Here is a 25,028-nt window from a genome sequence, read left to right as displayed (position 1 = left end):
GCATTGGGGTTGTGTGTGTGAGGTTTTGGGCTGTAATCCAGGCAAACCATGTTGCTGAAAGCACCGCTGTCACCTCGGGCTTTCAGCCCCAGTGCTCAGCCCCCTGCTATTTGACAGAAAGGAGCATTTCTTCCAGCTGTAATTAATATTAAACACAGAAGAGACTGGCCTTCCAGCTGCTCCTGGCTGCTGTCCCTGAGGTGTCGCAGGCGTATCCCAGGCAGGAGAAGGTGCTGTAGATGCACGCTAGACGGCGTGTTGGAGATCTGTGTGTTTCAGCCGGTGCTGCGTTGTGTTGTGCCTGGCAGGAGATCTCTTGTTGCCCTGCGAGGTCGCTCACAGTAGCATCCTAGTGTGAGGTTGGGGCATTCCCTACCCAGCCCCCCCTTTTTATTTCCCCACTTGTCTGAGAACTCTGGTTCTCCATGGAATTAAACTGGATAGCTATGAATCAGTTAGGTCAGTCCAGAGTTAATCATCTTTAATTCATCTTTAATTATCCTTATGGATGATAAAATTAATTTAGATGTAAGGCAACAGTTAGTCAACCTTGACACGTGTCCTGTGAAACTCCAACCACTCAAGAAGTTTTTCTGTAGCGTATTTTATAGGAATGTATTGGAAAAAGAGGCACATCAGAAGTGGGGGGAGTATGGTACCATGTTACTGGACAGATCTGGTCTTTGCCTTCCCCTAAGGTGTCCAAAATCAGACCTGTCTACTAGCTGATGGCTAGTTGTGCTCAGGCAAATTTTCAGAACCCTTAATTAGAGCCATGTGTGTCTGTCTGCTTGCACAGTCCAGATAGTTGAGTCATTCTGATAGTCCCTACAAAGCTGGCCAGCTCCAGGATGCCAAGCTGGATTTCCTCTCCAAAGCTACCTAATTTTCTGTAGCCACCTAATTGTCCACATCTGTATTTAGGCAGGCAGATTTCTAACAGATGTCAGTGATTTTCAGTCTGGAAGCAGAAGGACTAATATTTCTGCGTTTCAGTATCTCAGCGTGTTATGCTTAAACTCTTGCAAAACTGGACCTCCTTGACAGGCCTGCTGCTCGGGAGAGTTGGCTGCAAGGCTCCCCGATCCCAGGCGGCTATCCTAACTCGTAGGCTATTTTCCAGTTTTATCAGTCCCTGCCCACAATCCCTGCTGCTGCTTTCTAGTACCTTGGGTATTTAAAATCAAAGGAAGGCAGGTCGGGTCCTTGTGACTTGATACTCCCAACTGGCCTGTGGCTCTTGTTCTGTTTGTGCTTGCTGCAGAACGCAACAGCGTAGTGCACGGGAGGACACAGGAGGATGTAAACTGCCCCCCTCTGCGTGCGTGTTTTGTTAACCCAAAGTCCTGAGACAGTCTGTAAGGTAAGAAATGCACCATGCAGTAGTTTGAGTCTTCTGTGTCCTGATACTGTAGGACTCTGGGAAGAAGAATGGCTTTTCTCCCAGACAGACAGCAGCTGGTCCTGGCAGTCTGCCTTGGGATTCGAGCCAATTAAATCTCTGTTACTCCCCGTCCAACTCTAGCACAGACACAAGCTAAATCCATTGATATTAAGCAGACAGCATGAAACAACCCAAATTAGCCAATCCCTTTCCCTCCTCCAAACTTTTAACTGAGCAAAGTATCTTATAAACAACAAATGCATTTCACAGGACTGTTGCATAGCTGTATTGTATATTTTGTACATTAAATGACTTCTAAAATTTATTGGATTGCTTCTACTGCCCAGCTTGCTACAATCCATTTGTGTGACCTTGGCTAAATCCTTTCCTACTTTTCTTATTCTGTCTGTGGAAGATGCAAGTTCTTTGGGGACATGACGGTTGCATCACTGATTGTTTACGGCCTGTAGCAAGGGGGTCCTGATGGACTGTCTGGATTGTAATAAAAAAAATTTCACGTGATGGAGATTTTTATGATAATTTTGCAGTATTTTTGAGATGCAACTGACTTAAATGACTCCTGGAGACATTCAGTTTTCAAGGACTGAGATTGGGTAGCAATGCTGTGATTTGCCTGATAAAATGAACACTAGCAGCAACCCAGTTGTGGGTTTTTCCAAAGTCCGTCAAGACTGTTCTTCGAAGCCTACTCATGGATTTGAGTTCCTGGGGATGATTAATACTGCAATAATAGTTTCAGGACCTTTATTCCTCTGGGTGGAGCTAATACCATAAAGGCTTTTGGCAGGAATGATGCAATATAAAAAGATCAGTGCTTCTGAAAGTGGAAGTATTGCACGTGAAAGTCTAGATTGGCAAGTCCTGAGAACGAAGGCCCTGATTTATTCGCGGACCGAGTATGTGTAGACATTAATAAAGTGAAATCTCCTAAGTACCGTTCCTCGTAGATGATGATGTGTTGAGATCTCTGAAGGACAAATCGGTCCCTTAGCTCATTCGGTCCTTTATTTCTAAGGCTGTGCCAATGCTGGAGTGCATCAGCCAGTGAGATGTGGTCTCTTGTCTAAAAAGGCAGAAAGCATTACTGACAACCTCATGAACCTAACTGTAGTTTTTTTACTGATTGAAGAGAAGGGAGGAGAGTGCCAGATGGCGTTTAAAATGAGTTTGTTCTCCTTTTTTGAAAATTTTCAGTGAGGGAATCGCCAAAGTAGAGTTACTACTGAGTTGCTGAGTGTGCTGACATGTTAAGGTAGACACAGGAGTCCTCACCTTGCTAATGAGAATATGCCACTTGATCCTTGGAAGCAATAATTTATTTACTTGGATCGAAAGCTTGGAACTCTCAAACTATTTTGTTATACCAGCCCCTTGAAATGGATTTTTTAAATAATTCACCAAAAAGGATAGGGAGAGGCTTGTTTTATGCTCTTCTGCTCCAATTATTCAATTGCCTGCTAAGCACCTCTTCAAAATGTGTCTCTTGCCAGGAAGAGCCGAAGCCATTAATATTGGCTTGGGAAGGGAAGCGTTAGGGTGAGCAAAGAAAAAACACGTCGTTGTCTTTCCGTAGCCCCGTTGTATGGATGCTGTTGAAGGGGCTTCCTAGTCTCTACTGCTGGATTACAACAAACTTATAGCATTAGTTTATAAGTGGCTGCAATTTTTAAGAGGGATGGAGTTCAGCTTCTATTTAACTGCTTGGACTGTGGTTTTGGAGAAACTGTCATGTAAGATTTTCTTAGCTAGGTACTAGGAAATGGCCAATTTCAGGAATTTCCAGGTATGTGATGTTCCCAACTTGAGGCAAATTGATTCTGAGCATTTGAGTTTTTCTCTCCAAAAGCACGAAGAATTTCACTGAAGACAGTAAAAGAAAAAAGTGCTTAACACCTTCTGAAAACTGCATTTGTGATGCTAGCTGGCAGCAAGTAAACTTGTTGCAACATCAACAGATATTGTTCTTGGACTTGCTGTATTCCCCCCCTCCCTTAAACTAAAATTGAATTAAACCTTCTGGTAATGTTTAGGCAGATAACCGCTGTTCTTTCTAAAGAAGCAATAAGGGCAAAGAGATATTCAGTGTAAAAACGAGGATTCAGTCTAACAATTCTTTGCTTTAACTGGTAGATGGCACCTCTCACAGGGCTTTAATACTCTGGCAAAATAAATATTTATTACTTTACAGGTCTGGCATTAAATAGTGTAGTGTAAAATGACAATGTCAAACCAAGTTAAGAATCTGCTTCGTTATGGGAGATTTTCCTGCAACAATGCTATACGTTATACTCCTGTAGTCGCTGCAGAAATTACCAGGGGGACCACTCTGTACAAAAGACTGCTGCTTCAACATGATCATTACTGAATCTTTACTCCCTCATAAAAATTCCTTTCGGTGATTCTGCAGATAATCTTTTTTGTTGCCTGTCTTTTATTTATTAGCCTACCCAAGGAGCACCAGTGCTGCCCTTTGGAAGAGAAGGGAGGAAGTCTGGAAAGGACAGGATGGATGTGCATGGAGGAGAGGGAGGCAGAAGCCAAAGGGAGCTCGGCTGAGAGAAGCCTTCGTACCTGGTGGCGTTTGTGGTTTAGCTGGACCGTATCTTATTGAACAGGACTGATGTAGTTCATGGCATTGGTGACTTCTATAAGGAGCTCCTTAAATACTTAGCATTAACATGTCAAATTAGTCCATTCTCCAACCCCAGCTCTCTGAGTAATTATAGTCCTGGACCCAGGAAAATTTGGGAAAGGAATATTTTATATATTGTATAAAATACATAAAACACATCTAGACTGAAGCAGAATGCATACGAGGGAAGAGCACCAGACCAGCACTTGAGAGACCGGGTTCTGGGCCATCGGCCTCTCGTGTCACCTTGACCACTTCCCTTTTTGGGGCCTCAGAATTATACTGACTGCTTCAGCCTAAAATACGGAGAGATTTACTGATGGGCTGGCTATGCAAGATGTACTGCTCTCAGGCCATTTTTCTGGGAGCTCTGCCTAGCTTTTGTTTAATTTTTGCTCAATCCCCAAAATTTTGATCAGAGGATAGGAATATCATAAATTAATAAAGTAAACATATTCACAGTTGGAAACAATCCTTATCTGTATCTTTCTCCTCCTCTTGAATTTGATCCAGTGTTTGACTTGACACTGGATTTCCTGCCTTTTATAGCTCTCACTCAGAGCTTTAATAATATTTGATCTTTCTCTTTTTTTTTTCCCTTCAAGTTTTAAAATACAGGACATGTATATTTCAGTTTTATGAATCCTTAGGGAGGCCTCATTTACTGCGAGTCTGGTGGAATGACCTTGGAGAGTAATTTAATTCTTTTTCTTCCTCTGCCCCTGCAACCTCCTTGCAGGCATAAAATATTACAGTGGTTCATGCTGGAGACAAAGCAGCAGCTTCACGTTTAATAGGAGGGTGCGGACAGGGTGTGCAGAAGACGGGTATTTCCTGGAAGGGGCCTTGCAGAGGGTGTAATTTTGCTGACGCTGTAGTTGCACGTGCCTGTGGCTGCATTTGCACGTTGCTGCTGCTGTCAGCAGGGGCTCCTGCCATGAGTGGGCTGTGCTTTCGTCGCGGTTGCAAAGATACAGCATTTCATGTGCTTCGCCTGACAATGATAAACTGCTTCCAAAGGATCTTTCCCTTAAATTACGATTAAAATGGCTTGCTGTAGTTTTGCAGGGAGCTTGTGGCTGCAGAGTGCCTGGCTCCTGGCCCTGCAAGTCACAGAGCCCTGTCTAACTGCGAAAGCATCCTCGCGAGTCCTAGTCACCGGACAAGGGGATGACGCGTGTCCGAACAGACCGGACTCGGTGTTGTCTTCAGCAACAGCTTATGATACCACGCTTGCCAAAGATCAGGTGTCATTTCTGCTATTGTTAGTTACTAAACAGATAAGCCCTTGATTTGAAGGCACATTAAATGGTTTGTCTGGGGGGGGTTGGGGGTGGACTGGCCAGCTCCATGCACCTCACCACCCCTGCCGTGCCCTGCGGTGGGAGATGGGGTCATGCAGCCCAACGGCCTGTGCCAGCGCTCAGCGGCAGCTGCCGCGGGCTCAACAGTGGCAGCAGCTGAGGTTGTTCACTTCTTTTCTAGCTCCAGTGGTTAGAAGTTAGCTGCTGGGTGGAATATCTTTATCCCTTCCAGACTTAAGACAGAAAATAACGCAAAATGTCATCTCTGGATGTTCTTGTCCTGCCATAAGCATGTTCCGTTTGCAGCAAAACGAGCAACTTTTTATTCCATCTTTTACAGCGAACTTGCTCTTGTATATCTGTTAACTGAGACACCAAAACACCACCATCCTGCAACACGCTTGCCATGCACTTTTTGTTGAATGTGGTAGGATTTAGCTCTGAAATATTAGATGCTGTTAATGTACATGCTTTCACTGACCTCCTTGTGCTGTCTAATTTCAAGAGCATTGCTATTCTGGGAATTTTTTTGCTAAAATGTGGAAGAAAGTATTTTTACATAATTTCTTATCTGAGCACAGGATATTGCAACTGTCAGATACCAAGTCAAGTATTTCTAAAGCTTAAGTTTGGCAGCTGGTAGCACAGGAGTGAGTTTTGTGATTGAGTAAGCTATTACAGAAAGCTCCTGTCGAAGGACAAGCCTTAAATGCTGCTATTAGAAAGGAGCCGGCTGAGTTTGGTTTGTATGCACCATGGCGCTCATTTGAGAAGGAGGGTTAGGTCCTGACGGTCAGGATCTCAAAATCATGGTGCTTATACAGAAGTATGAGGCAGAGTGGTGGCTTGTTTTGTTTTGTTAAGCACTGCTGATGTGGGAAATCCTTTGCATTGACATCTGCAGTATAATGGACAGTGGTGAAGGTGATCCAGTAAATTTCTTCTCCTCTTGCCCAATGCTCCTGGGAGGAGAAAGTGTTAAGGTACGAGGGAGTGGAAGCAACTATTATTTATTTATTTATTTATTTATTTATGGAAAGCTCACTTCAGAATTTGGACCACTTTGCAGGACCCCTGCCTGGCTGGAGTTGTATGCAAAACATTTCATGTGATGGTAGAGAGCTATGTGGGGCTCATTAGTCAGATCTTGATTGCTTTCTTGTGTTGCTTGCGTATTAGCTTACCATATAAAACCAAGTGCATGTGATTGCGGCACATCCAGGTGTGCTCAACTTTGTTGTAAGCTACAGGTGTTCTTCTGGGAGATGACTAAGTCAGTGCCTTCTCACTCACTGTATCAATTAAACCAAAGGCTTTTTTCTGACTCAAAATTTGTTTTCTCTCAGCAAAGTGCCTGCAGGTCATGCAGGCACTAGAGGAGAGTGGTTGTAAACCACTAGTCCCATGCCTTGAACATCAAAGAAAAGGTGAGTGAAAGGTTGAGCAAATAGGGAAGGGTTTGGTAGGAGGGATGCAGCCATATGACAAAACAGTACAGCCTCTCTGCTGGTGTCCTGGAGTTGCCTTGTCCATCTAGCAAAGTACCTTCCACAAAGAATAATTCCAGAACAACCATTTCCCTTCATATCTAGAATCTATCTTTATTCAGGAATTGGAGAGTTTAATTAAAAAAAATAAATCCCAGTTTCTAGCCATCCTCTTCAAGCTTTATGAATGAATTTTTCAGATTGTTGTACTGTTTCCTAATGGCATATATATAATTTTCCAGCAGCTGTCACATGTGGGGGGAATGCCAGTTCTGAATAAATATAAGATTGGAAATAAATTCCCAGAAGGGCAGCTAGCAATGTCTGGAAAAGAAAATTGCCATGGAGATGAATGTAAAAGGTGATGAAGGCAGATGCAGTCACTATATAAACATGTGTGGCTATGCCAAGGAGGCAGGGAAAGCACTTCCTCTTGGTAGTAGCTGAAGGTTGGAACAAGAAACTCTTCTATACCGTCGTGGTAATTCTTAAGCAGTGGAAGAGGCTGCTAAATGGCCAGGTTGAATCACTGTCAAATAGAGATGTTCAGGGCAAAAAAGGTGGTGCGGTGCTGGAAGGCGGCTCCAGATGCTGTCTGTCCTTCCCAGCCGCGGCGCACAGATGCCGCGGGGCTGCCGGCTGTGGAGGAGGCCGGGTTTGGTCTCGTAGCCAGACTGCAAAGTATAGCTGAATCGTGGCTCCGGCACGTTTCCAGCTAGCTCTGCAGAGTCGAGATGTCCTAAGCAGTGATAAAAAAAAAAATTCGTTTTTGTCTCTGGATTGTAAAACACAACCCTTAAAACATTAGTCTAAGGTCTGATCAAAGACTTGCTGAAGCTGATGGCAAGACTGCCATAGAAATTAGTCGTTCAAATTACATTTTAGGACTAGATATTATCGCAAAACATACCTTGGGGTTAGGCTTTGAGGCAAGAACCCGTAATCAGAGAAGGCGCAGTTCAGCATCATCGCTGCGTGCTTGCGGCCCGCTTGGCACTGTGGGAGCCGGCCGGGGCTCCGGAGAGCCCGGCAGTGCCCTTGCTGAGAGAGTTCAGAGCATGGTGAGGCGGGAATTTAGGGATAAAGGGGTTTCTGTGGGTTTGGTTTGGGGCCATTTTACAGCTCTTCTCCGGTTTTGGACTTCATGCTAAATTAATACCTACCGTAAATAAGCAGATGGTTCCACTGAGCCCTTTTCAACAGAAAATCTAGTCTTATTGTCACCCTGCTGCATTTGGAAGTTATGAATTAAAACAGTCCCAACCATAATAGTTCAAAATTTTTCTGCCTGCAGAAAGGATTGGAAATGTAAATTCCTGGAGGTTATGGAAGTGGCGGGTTTGAGTTCCAGCTTTCCATGTGCTTTCCAGAATAGGGCAGCACTTTGTCCTGCTCGAAGCCGGGGCCGCAGCGGGCAATGATGTGAAAGCGTTGTGAGCACTGTACAAGCAATGCGAACTGTAGCTTTAGGCCAGGAGGGTTGTTGCCATCCTTCTAAGTTCATGCATGCTTAAAAATAACGAAAATAAAATAATTCTTCCAGCCTCTTCTGATTTGATGAGAGCAGCAAGCGGGACACGCTGTTCCCAAAGCCATACAATGCTGCTGCTGTCAATCAGTGCCCCATTCGGAGGAGCAGGGAAGCGGTCGAGGGATGGAGCTGCTCAGACCTGCTGGCCCTGCGGGGCCATCTGTCACCTGATTAGTTCAGACTTCTGCCCGGAGGCAGGAGCCTTTGGACCTGGCTTACACCTGCCTCTGGAGGCTTTACCGCCTCACCTTGTTCCACAGCCCATCACTTCTCTTCATCTTTAAGCAGGAGACAGAAGTACTGTGCCTGTAAAGATGTATTTCTGCGTTTGGTGTTATTTATTATCAGCATTAAGTTGCAGTTTTGCGTCGAAACTCCAGTCACATTCTCATCCCACTGTGCTAAATGCAGAGCCAGAAAATAGTCCTTGCCTCAGAGAACTTGCAATTGCTGATTGCTTTCCTCCTCCTGAGGCTGCCTTGCATTTTGCTGTAATTTCTACAGCCATGGCTGCTGTAATTTTAGCATGTTTTCGTGGAACTGGCAGTAGTCTAAGCTTCAGCTTGCAGAGCTTTGTTTTTCCCCTAGTTTCTGTGACTTAGCTATATTGTAGAAGCTACAAAAAAAGCAAACAAAAAACCATGCAGCAACTCAGTCATGAGATGGCACATGGGCTTGTTTGGTGACAGCCTGTGACACCTGGCTCACTGTAATGTTTTATGGCTTCCCTGTGGCTAAAATCCTGAACATGGTGTAAAGCTTGTAAGCATCCTTTGGGACTTCAAAGAGGTCACTGTGTTTTTGTGTGTGACAGCCTCCTTTCCACCTCACTTCTAAAGATGCTTTTTCTTCCAAAGCTTGAAAGCTTATGAGCAGGCCTGGACAGGTCCCTTCTTTCCTCTCAAATGCCTAACAAATGCATCATGAAAACATACCTGCTGGTAAAACATACTAGAAACAAAGTCAGACTATAAAGGCTGGTCCGTAGAAGAAAATGGAAGGACAGCCATGAACTGCTCCAGACGTGGTGAGCTTCAATCCAGACTCCCGTTGTTACTTAAGCTTGGTGTCTTCAGTCATTAGTGTGACACTTGAACAGTGGAAAGCTGCTTGACCTTGTGGACCCTGCTGCCTGCTGAACAGCGTGTGCTGTGGAAAGGCAGCATCAGCGAAATGTGTGTGTTTAGAAGAGAAGGTGACTTGAGCTGGTTTTGCACCTGTTTCCAAAGGAAGCAACTGTGGCAGGTGTTGCTTTTCCTGGAAAAGGCAGAGACTGAAAATTGATTTGTCTTTCAACTTTCTGGGCTCAGTCTTCAGAGTGCTGTGGGCTGACTGTTGTATAAAGGTACCCCATGGCTTTCCAGCCTAACCTGTTGATAAGGAGTCCAACATTAATGGAGCTTAAGTGCTTTGTTAGACTGACAAAGACATGAGTATATCTGTGCATGCGGTGATGGAAATGGTTGTTATTTATCTAGTAATAAATATAGTGTCTCTTGCTATCAACACATCTAACTCTGCCTGCACTGAGAAAAACAATCTCTGTAGCCTTGATAATAAGACATAAAGGTTTTAAGGAAATTGTAATAAAGCTGTAGCAGATTTCTTTGGGGGATTTGCAGTGCAGCATTAGTAAGCTTCAATTGCATTAGCTGTTCTTCTGTTGTGTTGAATTAGTGTTTGTTTTCTCCTGAATAGAATAAACATCATGTTTGTTACCTTTCTTTTGGTATGACTGGAACCAAATGTTATTTCCATAGCGAAAGTGTTATGGTATGTACTTTGACGTGAGATGACGTGTCCGTTTCTGCAGTATGGTGTCCTCTGCCAGTACCCGCTGTCGCGGTTGGTGGGCCGCGTTCTTTGCAGTCTCGCCTTGCTTAGCTGTAAAGAAGTACATCCATACTATTGAATCTGTCTGTAGGGAGGGTGGGTTGCAGTAAGAGCAGCTCTCTTCTTCTGTGGGGAAAAAAATGAGCCTTTTCTTTCTAATTTGCCAGAAGCCCGCAAGATCCACCAGCCAGCGGTGTTGTTCTGGTCCTTGAAACGTACCCTGCACTGGAGGAAGAGCCGCCTCTTCCCTTCCTGAATAGCTGCAGGGCCTACGTCAGCAAAGAGCAGGGATTTGTTCACCTCCCAGTTCTGGGAGCCGCTGGGACCTGCCTCTCCTGGCTGCTGATGTGCAGAAGAACGTGTTTTCCAGACTCTGTCCCTTGTTCCAGTCTGCAGCAGGGCAGAGAAATGCCCCCAGGACTGTGTCACTGCGTACGTTTCTCTTGAAAGATTTTAGAATTATCTAGACTTTCAGCTTTGAAATTTGAACTTGAAGACCTGAGTAACGTTTTGCAGTTAAAGATATAAGGTGGCTTGAGCTGTATTACAGTGAAGGCTAAGAGTAGCTTTCTGCTTCATGGCCAACTTGAATGCTTTAAAATTACCTTTATTCCCTGTCTCCAGCACTTTGCTTATTGCTGCAGCAGGGCTTGTATCAAGTTATGCCTTTGTGTTGAAGGGGATTTTACTCCAAACCTGCAATTCTGAATTCTATTAATGCCTTGAAAACAGAGTATTTACCTGCAAGATGAGCTCTTTGCCTTTTTTTAATCCAAAACACAAATTTCCTGTCTATATATGTTAAACATAAGCTAATTATGTGAAGTGGGTGCGTCTGTGCATAAATACTGGTGAATTTAATAAATTCTCAGAGATAAGGTTATCTGTTGAATCGTTCCACTGTGACAGTTTCAGATATGCAGGTGGACTGAAGAATTCATTGTTTTATTAAAGTGATCGTTATGTAGCATAGAGATCCACCAGAATTCAGGGCAATGAGAGTGAAATAATTTTGAAACATTTGCAGGTAAGAAAAAACTGTAGAGAAATTAGATTATGTCAGATCCTCTGTATAGTGTAAATTAGTTTGGCTTTGTTGTCTCTGCTGGAGCTACATTGACTCATACCAGCTGAGGATTTGGTTTACACTCTTTTAAAGATGAGCTAGGAAAATGTCACTTGAAAAATGAAGAATTAAGAACTTCAGTGTAAAAGCTCCTGCAAAAAAAGTATCGATTTGTTTTTAGCGAGCAAATTTATCTGGGAACAGACAGTAATTAAAGTTGGTGTCAGTGACTGAGGGTATACTGCTGCAAGGAAGCGCTTTCATCTTCCAACGGACTGCAAAAAAAGAAAAGACGAGGAAACTGAGTGATAAACTAATCCGATTTCATATCTGGCTTTTGGAAGGAGTAAATGCAGCTATGCTCAATGGCTGGAGTCTGAGCGGGGTCGTTCTCCAGTTGGTCACAAGACCCAGGTCCGACAGATCCAAGACGTTTGTTTTCAGTGTTTGCAGATGGGTTTTTACGCGGAGCTGCCGTAGGCGGGAGTCCCTCGGGATTTGCGAGCCGGCAGCGAAGGAGCAGCATGACGCGGGAAGCTGCTCTCGGCGCCTCTCCTGAGCATAGTCCAGGCTTGTTTAACTGCTCTTCCGAAGTGCGGAGAGTTAAGTTTAAAGACCCAGGCGTGTTCTTTCCGTCCCCTGCAGCATGCAGTCAGGAACAATAACTCATTCCAATTATTCAGTTTCCTTGTGAAAGTCCGTTATGAAAGGATTTCTCTTGTCACTGAAAAATAAGGTGTAGCGGTGCCAAAGTATACTTTGAGATGAGACGGCTGAAATAGGTGTTCAAAATTAATGGTGCTTAGTTCAGTGCTCATGATGATTTGAGTAGAGGTTTGGATGAAAAGTTAAAAATACAGGTGAAATGAATAATAATACAGAGAGATATGAAGAGCTTCTGCAGGATGTCCCCTAATTGTACTGAAAGGGAGAATTAATCTGCAAATAGTCACAGTGCTACAGTGCAATAAAGACAGTATTTTTAGGCTATTTGGATGAGGAAGTCGGAGCTGGGATGGAGGCTCGTGCGGGAGAGCTGGGGGGTGCCCGGGCTCCGGTCCACATCCCTCCCGGGCCCAGAACGGCGCATGGGATGGTGAGCTTGGTTAAGCTGAGCACCCGCAGCCCCAAAGCGTGGCAGTGCCGATTTGTTTCACTCTTCTCTGCTCATGCACATGGCATGTGCACGCTGCTTTTAAAGCCCTACTGACTGTGCCTGTCGGTCACGGTCCCAGCAAAGTCTCAGAGGAGCCGGTTATTAAATGTCCTATCTGTCAGCGAAGTTTCTTCTGAATCTTGCTCTGAAAAACTCAGAGTTCAACTCCCTTTTCCTGGATCGTGCTGGAGTAACCTTGAAAAAATAAGCTCCTTCTCAGAGACTCAGCTCATTCTCTGTTAAGAACCCTCAACAAAACCAGCTAATGATATTCCTTTGTCTTTTATCTATTTGGGCTCATTTGGGAAAACCTCAAAGCTGGTGGTTGACTGCATCCCGATTCTGGAGCACACCAGGGCGTGAGCGCACCTTCAAGTGCGTGCTTAAATCCATTACCTCAAAGCAAAGCACTTGATGTAATGGGATTTCAAGTAGACTTCTTATCTTTAGTTCTGACCTTCAGCTTTGCGTTCTCTTACGGTTTGTTTGTATAGCGTCCGCACGGCGAATTGCTTGGTGTATTAGGGTTCTTTAGGAAGTACTAAGATCAAATTCATGCTAATCAAATTTCGGGGAGGTTAAAATTGGATCTTCTGTCTGCAAATATCTTCTTCCACTATTCTGGTGCTTCTAGCACACTTCCTGACGTTTTATTGATTCCCCCCCCCCCCCCCCCCCCGTCACTCTCTCTGTGTGAAACCAAATTAAGGCAGGAATCGGGGTTGTAAATAGATAATGGTGTGTGAATGCAGATTCATCAGTGACATCCATGTACAGTAATACTAATTGTGCCAAGGGAGGAATGGCTCAAGTAGTATAAATATTTAATGCCAGAATTCAATGTGAAATACAAGAACGAAAAAAGAAATGAAGTAAAACAGTTTAGTTGAGAAAAACACGCTTCACTGTTTTTGCTCAGAAGAGGAGCTTTGATACCGTTAACCTTCCTGTATTACATAATAAAGGATGCTGAGGAGCTGTGTTTAACTCGGAGGCTTCCATTTCACTTATGAAAAAATACCTTAATGCTCTGGTTAAAAACAATATTAGAAGGCATTTGGGATGAAATCAGTAAAACTCAGAACCTGCTCCTGAAGCGATGTGTTTTTCACTGGTCGACCTTGCAGGCATGGGATGGGCAGGGGCTGGGGGCAGCGCATCCCCCCGCTGCGCCTCCAGCCCAGGAGGCTGCGGGGGGAGCTGGGCACATGCGGGATTTCTGCTTGAGCAGCAAACTCGCGGATACCCATTAGGGGAAGCAACCCCTTAAGAGCGCTTTGGGGGTTATAGCTGAATGTTTGCTTTTTTTTTTCCAGAAGTTCAGTTGTAAGGAACTAAAAAGCAGCCTGGTAGAGCAGAGCGACAGCTTCACATAATGCACCGTGCCTGTTTCCTCGGCACTTTCATCTGCTCTGAAATGGCAGAAAGTGCCTGAGCATGCTTTGCAAGCCCACATTTCTCTAAGCTTGTTTAAAACTTGAGATTGGAGCATGAACTCGTCTTCCACGCATGTTGGGCCTCTCCTAGCATAGTCCTCCCTGCCATGCTGATACAAAAACCGTAGTTAGGACTCTCTTCCTTATCACAAATGTATGTAAATAAACTGTTCGCCATCCTTGTTCAACCACAAAATGACCCAACTGCTCCTAGAGTGCCTTTTTAATTTTCTTCTTTTTTTTTTTTTAATACTCATTCAGAGAAGACGGAAGATTAAAATGGTTGTTCACTTTCAAAGCCTCCTGTGGGCCCAGGAGCCTGCCGGGCTCCCGGCAGCGGGCAGGAGCTCTTTGCTCGCGTTATTCGGGAGTGTTTAGCTGCAGCGGTCGGCGTGGGGAGCCAGGAGCCTGCTGTCCTCATAAAGTTACTCGAGTGTGTGCTGGAAACGTCGCTTTTTGATATCTCTGTATCACAAAGGACTGCAGCATAAAAAGGTATAACCTGTTCCCTATCCACTGTGATTGGAGTGAGCTTAAATTGCAGGAAGAAATATTCAAGCTTAGACATAAAAACGTTCCTACTTTCTTAATCCTCACTGCTGTCCATTTTTCTGAGGCTGTTAAATGTTTTTTAAGCTATTACACGGATTCCAGTATTTTCTGAGGTTCTGTGCACTGGTTGTTTGACATTGGTGTTGAAGACACTCAAAACTTGATCGCTTTAATTCAATATTGTGTAAGGCCTGAACTGTTAGGCACCTTTTAACAAGTCCTTTCTCATGCAAAGTGTGACCTTTGCTTCCAAGGGCCTCTCATGGGTTCGTGAACACAAGGCAAAACGTCCAAAAATGTGTGTCCTCGCAGGACTTGATTTAAGCAGTAGTTGAAATGAGTTTTAACAGAAGAGCTGTTCTCCCAATTCTCAAGACCTGTGAGACAGAGGAAAGAACCTGATTCTCATTTAAACTTCATTGCCTCTGCCACCCTCTCATTACCACCAGCAACTTGCTTCATATTTTCAGGTTCAAAAAGACAAAGCTGTGAAATTAGAATTCTAGGGTGGAAGCTCTCAGTTCCTCTCTTTCTCCAAGTAACTTGTGGATTGAAAAGGTGCTGAATATAGAATGGATCCTGAATTTCCATCAGTGGGCAATGATTATTGATTTTGCTTTAAAAAAAAAAAAAAAAAAAAAAAACAATTCTTGCATAGCTGGTTAGTCATTCCAAAGGCTCAGACTTCCAGTTAACATGTTCCATATTCAGGAAGCTGAATATTTAATCAAGTGATTCATCTCTGCTGATGATGGCAGCAAGGAAAGAAGGGGGTGGGGGGAATGGAAAACTTTTCAACCCTCCCTATGTCCAAGTTACTAATAGACTCCTTATTAGAAAAACAAAAACAGAAATCTGGGGAAAAAAAAATGCAATGGCAAAGGTCCAAAGTACAGGGGCTTTTATTTACGTGACTCACGAGACTATTAGAAATTCAATCATATATTGGGCTAATGGTAGGTGTTGAAAATTCAGTGCACATAATGTGGTATAAATGTGTACTGGGGAATGTGGGAAGAAATGTCTGCTGCTTTAAATTAGCTCTGGGCATTTCTAGGTCTCTGCAATGTAGTTCTTCCTTTTTATTGAAAGACAACAAGGCAGTTTTAGGTTTATAAAGAAAAACAATGTGACCTTGAACAGTCAGCGGTACAAGCATTGCATGGTCTCTTGGTGTCACGATCAGCGGCTGCTCCGAAAGCCCATTGCAGCCTTCGCTGCGTGCCGTGGTGCGGATGGGTGCTGCGGGCCGCTGCCGCCTGGCGTCCTCCCGCGGGCGGAGCGGGCGGTGGTAGCTCCTGCAGGAGGCTTGGTTGTGGCGACGGCAGTTGGCCTTCTCCTGCCGAGCATCCTTCCTGTTTCAGACCAGGTTCTGCAGCAGCTGCTGTGACATTTGCATGCAGAGTCCATGCAGCTGCTTCAGTTCAATTGTGTTTATCTGTAATTAAGTATTCCATTATCAATTAACCATTAATGCTTCCTAGTGATTATTTTAAACCTGTGGGAGTCTTATGGCTAGAAGTTAGTTGTTAACTGCTGGCGAGCATGATGTTTCTTATTAAATACGTGGCTGTAGCCATGTTGCTTCTTATCCATCAGAACATTTCCTCCTGCAGCCCACTCGGCCAGCTGTGCGAACCGTCACCCTGCAGCTCCTCAGCTTCGGCGGTGGCTGTCGAGGGAAGGCAGCGGAGAGATCCATAGCGTTTGGGAAGCCGCACGCCTGGCTGCGTGTCGGTCGGGGTCAGAGAGGCTGCAGCCTCTGCAGCGGAGCCCGCGCGCTCCCGCCGGCGGCGCCAGGTTCCTCTTCTCCTTGCACCCCGTGTTGTCCGGGTGGAGTGGGGCCCCGAGACTGTCCCTGGGCCTGAGCTAGGCCTGAAGAAAGGTTTTTCACTTGGTTGCTTCGTGCTGTGTAAGATTACAGCTGCCGTGGGACCGCGAGGGATGGTGGTGTTCACGGATTAATGCCCCTTCTGCGTCCTGCGGAGACTTCCCTCCCCGGCTTGTGCGTGGGGGCTCCAGGCTCAGCACGGATGCAGAGCCTGAAGTTAAGTCTCTGCAAGCAATTAAACTAATTAAAAGGCAAGGCCTTTATTTTCCTGAACCAGATTCTATTAAAGAGGCCCCATTTAAATGGAATGAATTCAAAAAAAAAAAAAAAAAAAAACTTTAATTGCTTAAATACTCTTATGTGGTGTCTGAAAAAGCAATTTAGTGGTGAGATTTGAAATGCTCCTCACCTGTTGAGAAGTTAATGTGTTCAAAAACCCTCCTGAAAGGTGGATTATTGCTAGTCTTGTTTGGAAGGGGAGAAACAAAATGGGAAGAATTCAGAAACAGCAGTAGGTGCCTTGCTTTGCCTCGGCTTAAGTTCGCCAGTCTTCACGTTCTTCCACCAGCATCTTTGGCTCGGTGGTGGTTTGTCACCAGTCGTTCCTTTTTTTGTGTCCACGGTTTGTTTTTTCCAAACTGTTGGTGTTGTCCTTCTGTGCGGGGCCTTTCCAGGTGCGTGTCCTGGTGATTTCGTTGGGATCCTGACACTCAGCAAAAACAGTCCTGCCAGGAGACGCGGGCAAGGAGGCAGCAGCTGCTTCCTCTTCGCCATCCTTATCAGCCTATCTCAGCTGTTGCTTCAATGCAAAATCTGAATTGGATCACGATGACCAGCATGACCTGTGATCTGAAGCAGCTACGAATAGCACAACCTGCAGTGTGACATTAGCAATAAGCTGCTTAACTTCAGAAATAAAAGGGATGGGAAGATAAAAGGGAGGCGAAGAGAGCCTGTTAGACTAGAGCCCTGGAGAATAGTCTTTTTCTCTACTGAGAGTTTAAGCACTGGTGTATACGGAAATGAGAACCTCATAGTGATTTCTTGGCTGATTCAGTCCTTTCCGAAAGCTGTCAACGTCTGCAGCGAGTAACACATGGCGCTGATGAATTTCCATACAGGAAACAGAGGGAGCCATTTTCTTTCACTCTAAATCTTCTGTAATTCTTTTTAGCAGGGCAAAGTGGGTGCAAAGCACTGTGATTGATTATTTTTCTATATTCTTGCTTTTGCCTTCAGTAATTATTCATGCTATTGCAAAGGTAGCAACAGTAACAAGAAGTGCAATCCATTAATTTTTCTAATTGATTTCCGAAATGTTAATTCACTCCACTGGTAGAATTCTAGCCTTGAACTTCATGTACCCAGGATCCTTGCAAGTTAATAGATGACTACTCATCTACCTAAAAGTAAGAGTATGTTTAAGTAGGTTACTAGTATGGAGGCTACTGAATCTGCTTCTCAGAGGGGTTTGCGTATTAAAAAAAAAAAAAAAAAGAAGGGGGGGGAAGAGGATGAAATCCTGCCTCATTCAGGCAGGTTAATTTTATTGTTCTTTAGTTCTTATATTAGGTAATGGAATTACTCAGCTCTATGCAGTTATGAAAGCAAAATTTGGCTCTGCATACCTAAAGATTATGAGAAGTTTGTTGATTCAGAATGAATAACAAAATAACTGTTGGGGGTAAGAGTATTAAGTTTAAATGTGTTGTCATAACAACCAGCCATAGTAACTTTCTCAGAATTGGTTTTAGACATCCCATGTTTGGTCTCAGCCCAAAATATGATTGTTTGAACTTAGTTATTTGGAGAAGTTTCAAATTAAATTGGTTCAGCTACTTTTGAGTTATTCAAGGATGGAAGAATGCCATATAGAATTCATTTTGATAACATGTTGTATTTCAAAAGGCTCTGCAAGAATGAAATGAAAATAATCAATAGATAAATGATCAGGAGCAATCTTAATTCCGTGGTATAAGGAATATGTTTTCAGTCACACTTCATAATTATGCAGAATTCAGCCACATGCTAGAAGTTAATGCATGGTTTGAAGTCTGTACTGTAGGTGGCAGAGATGTATTAGTTATGCAGTATAATTATTTTGGCTACTTCATTAACAAGTAGAACAGGAATATATTGAAGTTCATATACCATTAATAAATATGCTGCCAGGTATCATCCTGGATCCTACTGTTTGCTTTAGAAAAAGGTAAAACTTATCTTTGGAGGTGTTAAATCAGTGAAGGACTTTTTAAGTACTTTCTTGGATGTCTGTTCTGTTGTTGAAAACGTGTAGTTATAAAATTTGACATATCCCTGTGAATTGAATAGATTTATAGAATCCTTTTGCCTTCATCCGATAAAGAACAGGTATTAGAATACCAGTAATTTTTAAATAAGTGACGGTCTGTGATCAAAAAGATGAAAATGGGCTTCGTTAACAGTAATAGGATTCCATAATAGCTTTTGTCATAGTGGTTTTGTTTGCCTTGCTGTGGTTAATGTTACCATTATATGCCTTGGTTCAAGGATGCTGTGACTTAGATAAACCTTGTTCCAGACTAAGACTTGGCATGTGACAACCCAGCCAAGGATTATGGGCTTTTTCTTTCCTGGAAGGTAATAAAGCAAACAGCGTAATAATCGGGGATTGGGAGGGGGGTAGTAGGAAGAGAACAGTCGCCAAAACGACTATTAATGGGCTGTGGAGCTTTCCACTTCAAGTTTGATGGTTGTAATCTTCTCCAGGTTGGGACAGATCATAAATCGTTGCTTCTTGCTAGCTATTTCCAGTAAAGGAAAACCATGTGTGCAACCCTTTCCCTTCCTCAGATTAAACATTTTTATTAGCAGGCTTAACCAAATATGAAGGCAGGAACTGAATGAGCTTGAGAGCTGAGCTCATCTTGCATACCTTAGGTGTAGTGTGTCCACTGCGATGCATTTCTCATCTCTGTGTGATATCGGTAAGATGCAAAAGGTGACACAAAGCAACAAGTTTAGGACTATTTAGTACTTTCTGCTCCTCTCTGTGGTGTAGGAGAGGGTTTGAGCCTCTCCGCTATCCTTTTTGACCTGCTTTATTTGTCTCATACCACAGATGTTTTCAAGGCTCAACTCTGCCCGCATATTCTATGTCTTGAAAGAAAGGACAGAATGGAAAGCCCTGTAGTTATAAGTGTGTACCCCTCCGATGGGGAGAAGACAAGCCGAGGAATGCGTGCCTTCACAGGAGTGATTTATTAAATATTCTGTTAAAACAAAAAAAGAAAAAGAAAAGACACACACACACACACACACACACACACACACACACAAAAGGCAATCCTGAGTTGTTGGTAGCTTCTCCATTTAGTTCACGCTGCAGAATTTTTGGTTTAGGAGAAGCTGAAGGAGTAATAAAAAGACCAGGGAGCAGCAGCTGAGTCAAGGGAGGCTCTGTATCCCGGTACGGGGCAGGACGTCCCTCATGCCCAGCTGGAGCAGCCCTCCCCTCCCCTCGGGAAGGGCTCTCCCTCTCCGGGGACGCTCCCTCGGCGGCTGCGGGGGCTCGACTCGCCCAACCCGAGGCTCCAGGAGCTAGTGCTAAATAAGGGTGTTTGAATCAGTTTTTCCTTTGTATGGGGTGCTTGCTTTGAGCAGATGGTACTCATTCAGCATCTCTTACATTCGTGTAGGAGAAAGATTGCCTGGAAGAGCAGGCTTTTGAGTATAATTCACGTGTCAAAATAACATTTGACTGTTATTGGTTGGTTTCTTGCAGGTTTACTGGAATGAATCTGCCTGCCCCGGTTATCAGCAGTAAAAACTGGCTGCGGCTTCACTTCACATCGGATGGCAACCACAGGCAGAAGGGGTTCAGTGCCCAATATCAAGGTAAATGGTTATTGCCCAGTCTGCCTATTCACAGTGCATATTTAGCCAGGCTTTTTTTTCCTCCAGGAATCTACAGTTAACTTCCTGCATGATTCTTTTGTACCCCGTTAACCTTATTTTCCAGCAGGGCATCGAGGCTTTTTCATGTCTTGTGCTGTTGGCAATGTGTTGTGTGAGCACTTGTGTGCTACTGGAAGGTTCGTTTGCACTGAATGCTTCGTTAGCAGAAGTAGAGCTTGCTTTGCCCTGCGGCTTCAGCGAAGGCGTCTGGGATATGGCAGTGCAAAGAGGGTGCTGCGAGGCGAAGGGCAGCGTAGCGTTCTGCATGGTGACGCTGCTGAAGTGAGAGCTACCTTAGCCTGTTTGGAATGAGGTGTAGGCTGTCCTGTATGTATTAGTCATCTGTAGAGGGATGAATTTCAGTATTGGGATCTTAGGATGCTAATGTGGGACACAAGGCAAGCAGAGACAAGATCCTGTTACGAGGTTTGTAGGCAATCGCAGGAAACTGCAATTAAGTGATTTGCCAGTCTCGTAAAATGGAGATCAAACTACTGCCTTTCCGGAAATGATGGTTCAAAAAAATCAATTAGCCCTGTATACAGCAGCCGTAAGGATGTTAAAGCAAATACAGCATCATCTCCGGGCCGCAGTCTTCCCGGTGGTGGGGGCTGTACGAGGGGCTGTGTAGCTGGTGACAGAGCTGCGGCGTAACAGGATTACCTGCAGCAGCGCGAAGAAGAGGCAGGATCGTAGTTAAGAACATGCTGTTCTTGCATTTTCTCACAGGGCGTTGTTTAGTTATTAACTGTTTTTGTGCAGGAATATGCGATACAATTCAGGGGGATAAGAAAAGGAGAAAGGGGTGGATTTTGCCTTCTTTTAACCACCTGCGATGCAGAGGCAGGCGGTCGGCAGCGGCCGGGGGAGCTGTGGGGAGACCCCGGCCCTTGGGGCTTTCCCCGCGCTCTCTGCTGGGGCTGAGGAGGAAGCTGAAGTGCTTCTCCGGTGTCCCTGGCACGGTGGGCGCAGGGAGGCTTCCTCGCCACATCATCACCGTTCGGGACCAGATGGGCACCGAAACTGGTGGGTTTGGGGTGGATTGCTTAGAACCGGTGACACCCTTCTCCCGGAGGGCTTGGGAGCGCTTTGCGGCTGCGGCAGTGTGCCGTCGTTCCGGTGCCGGCTAACTCCGACGGCAGGGTTGGAGCGGGGGAGCGAGGCAGACAAGCGGCAGGAATGGCTGTCCAGGGCAAAGAGGAGTTTCCTTTGGGAGAGCTATAAACAAAACTCCCTGTTTGTTCAGCCCTAGCAATGTTATCACGGCCTCAGCATGGGCTTTGCTTTATGAATCACCATCGTTACTTTCCTTCCTCTATAACCATAGTTTTAAATTATTAAAAAAAAAAACTTTGTTTTTTCTTTATAACACAAACGAATGCGTGCAACTGATGGCTCTTGATATGGCATTTTCCTTTGCAGTTCTGATTGCTGCTTTCTTTTAAAACAACTGTCTGAATCATTGTTTTTTTTTCTTAAATAGAAAAGTAAGGATTAATGTTATAATTTCCTCTGATTAGATAAATGTCAGGGGGTTCTAATCTAGCATACTCCTTAGAAACTGTTTTGTTAGATATAATGAGCTGTGCTTTTGTGTATTCAGTGTTTAGAAGATGAACTCAAAACTGTGCTCTTGAAATGGCATTGAGGCAGGACCTCTACCTAGCTGGCGAAGGGGATCTGCCACCCGTCCTTCAGGCACTTCTGTTCTGCGGGGCTTTTCCCATCCCTCTTATATGAGCGGTAGAGAATCTTTTCCTTACAGTGCCCAGCCCTGCCGTGCCCCCACATGCTCCTGCCTTCCTGCTACCCCTCATTTTCTGCGTCTGCAATGTTTTAAACGCTCAGAATCAAGAATCAGACCTGAAAACACCACAGATGCCTTAAAAAAACCAAACCAAACAACAAAAAATTTTCTCCAAGCTGTCAAAAAACAATTGCAAGTTCTTATTTGCTCAGGCTGTTCTGTAGGCTAGAATAGGCAAAATTTTGCCTTTTCTGGACTGAAGAGATTTTTGTATATTCACATGTTTCCAGAAAAAGCACAGATTACTTTGACACCCCTGTTCAAACCATCTAAATAGGCAATTTTGTTCATAGTCTGTCTTGTTGTCAGATTCTTAGTACCTCTTAGAAGAGCTTTTAGTACTTAAAAAAAAAAAAAAAAAAAAAAAAAAAAAAAAAAAAACAACCCACACCACCAGAGATATGGGCAGGATTGTTGCAATCGATGAAGTCTGTGTTCATAGAACATTAAAGATACCAGTGCAACTTCAGAGAGCTCAGTGTAAGCCTTTTTAGAGGAACAGAGACTTGTTTGAACATAAATATTTTGATAGAGATAAATAGATACAAAATAGGACATGTAAAGCTATATGAAGTAGAGCAAATAAAATGTGGTTTTGGCACTAGAGATGTAAATTGACCTTGGGATTGTCTGAGAGGAGGAAGAGCAGATTAGAATGAATCTGATTTCTTGTCTGCTTTCCAGTGATATGTTTGTAATTTATTAACATCCTGTATCCTCTGAGACAATATCTAGCTTTGCTGATAATCTATAAGAAATTCATTCCCTTTCCAACTTGTTTTACGTTGATGCTTAGTTTTAGCAGAACACTTTCTTTGTATGCTCCATTTCGGCTCTTTCTAATCCATGCCCTAGTTTGGAAATCTCTTTATGAATGTGGAAGCAAGGTGAGATAGAATCAGCCTGTGTACATGTTCTCTTTACATTGAATGTAGTAAACTAATTCCTTTCCAGGGAGATTGGAAACATTTTTCCCTTTCCTAGTGCTTTTATATAAGGTGAATCTTGCAGTCTTGCAAATACTGTGTTCCCGCACCCTGTGAAAGCAAATGAAAAGAGACTGTAGAAAAATCAGTGAGTTGGGTCCCCCCGCCCCTTCCTCCTCCTGCCTCCCGCTCCTTCCCTCTTCATTCCCCCAAAAGGTACAACATACCCGTAGGTGATAAATTAAGCTAGAAGTGCTGTGCGCAGGACAGGCGGTGGGACGCCTGGGTTCTAACCCCAGCACCATCAGTCATCATCTTAGTGTTGAGGTACTCTAAATAAGGTAATGAAAAAGCTGCTGGATTTAAAATGACGCTAAACAGATCTAACTGATGATCTGGCTGTTGTAGTCCATCTCTCCAGCATATATTTTATTACATAAATAGGATCCCAAATTGTTTTTTTAGCTGATTGTTACCAATGTGTAATTGCATGTTTTATTGATCTCCCCTCCCCGTTCCCTTCCCTTCCCTTTTTGTCTCCCACCCTAAGATAGAAAGATGAATGTGGGCGAGTTTCAGCCCAGTCGAGCCGTAGCACAGTGCTGAATACCAGCAGACATGTTGTCTGTAGTAATGGTCTGTTAAAATATTTTGCACATATTGCACCACATAAGTAGCATTTAAGATAGATATATCTATAAATGTAGACATTTAATCTTTGGCAGATCTGCCAGTCTTCATCTTAGATCACATCTTTGGGCCATAAAGGGGATATAGCATATGCTGTGCAACCTGTTGAGTCTCCTGGGCAATCCTGAGCAAAAGGCAAAGGCAGGAAAATTCTAGCATTTGTTGCAGGCACTGACTCCTGAGCAACCATTTCTTAGGAGTGGAAGGCATAAATGAGATAAGAGCCTTGTTTTACTAGGTGCTGCACAAACAGAGTATTTTCTCTGCCCCCAGTTACCCTTTGGTGTAAATAAATAATTCTTTGTTCCAGTTGTTTTCCTTTTTACCCCCTATTCTTGCAGCAGAAAGAGGATCCTGTGGCTTGTTCCAGATTGCACTGAAAGTCAGCAGCTGAGCTAAGCACCGAAGCCAAATCACGGCTGCCCAATACAGTAATTGCACAAAGTCCCCCCCTTCCTTGGGGTAGGTCTGTGGGGGCTCATCTTCCAATTTTGACAAGAAACTGAGTATTCCACCAGATCTGAGATATCTATGAGCAGCAAAACCCTCCAGAAAACAGAGCAACTTTTGTTCACCCGATTATCCTGACATGATCCTTTGTAGTACTGTTCCACATTCAAATTTATGAACAAAATACATTTCCGTATACTGGATTTTCAAGGCATGGAGTAGGAGCATTGTTCTTAATTTTTTATTTAAAAAGTAAGCAATATTGTATCCTGACTTGTTCTAATCTAAATTGCATCATTTGTAAAGCTTGACTTTCGTCATTGCCTCTCCATGTAACGAACAAAATGAAGGATTAAGCGGAGAGGATATAGTGATTTCAGTAATTATTGTTCAAAGAGGCAGAATGCAATTAGAGTAATGGAAGGTATAGACTTCCCGGGTAATGCGGTGCAGTCTCCTTGTGTTAGGATTCCTCCTTAGTAACGAGGGTCTGGTTTCTGCCTCGGCGTTTCAAGACCACTGGGTGCTTTGGACCCACATTTTCAGTAAGAGTCTCAAATTTGGAGCGGCCTCTTTCTGCGGACTGGATTGCAGAAGGCAGGTACGAATATGGGTGAATCTTCTCTTATTAAGCGTGTCCTTTCAAAAACACCTGATCAGGTGCGAGGCCCCGGTACGCTGAGGTTGCGAGAGCCCCTGGCACCAACCGGCGTCGGCCGCAGCTCGGGCTGTTCAGCCTCCCCCAGACATGGGTGCACGGTGCTGCAGTTCAGCACTTCGGCGTGCTGCAGCCCGAAGCCCTGGTCGCCCTCTAAGGCCGCTAGCTCGCTTTAGCGTGGGGAAATCCCCAGACCTCTACGTGTGCGTGTGCGACGGGGAGCAGCGTTTGCTGCTGTTTGCCCCAGTTAGCACGCAGCGGAGAGCTGCAGAGAGCGTAAAAGTGACAGTTTTGTAAAGCTCCTGTTTTCCTGGCGGCGCCCCAAAGC

At 44.2% G+C, this 25,028-nt stretch overlaps 1 protein-coding gene across 1 annotated transcript in view; it reads left to right on the top strand.

The window, feature by feature from the left end:
• Positions 1-25,028, top strand: part of CSMD2 (CUB and Sushi multiple domains 2) — a 334,099-nt gene that overhangs the window by 128,045 nt on the left and 181,026 nt on the right. Inside the window, 1 exon segment of the mRNA XM_067311607.1 lies at positions 19,997-20,109. Coding sequence (XP_067167708.1) covers positions 19,997-20,109 — 113 coding nt within the window.

This window comes from Apteryx mantelli, chromosome 27, assembly GCF_036417845.1.
Source record: "Apteryx mantelli isolate bAptMan1 chromosome 27, bAptMan1.hap1, whole genome shotgun sequence".
NCBI lineage: Eukaryota > Metazoa > Chordata > Aves > Apterygiformes > Apterygidae > Apteryx > Apteryx mantelli.
The sequence above is the reverse complement of the archived record's forward strand: the minus strand, read 5'-3'. Positions and strand labels throughout refer to the sequence as shown.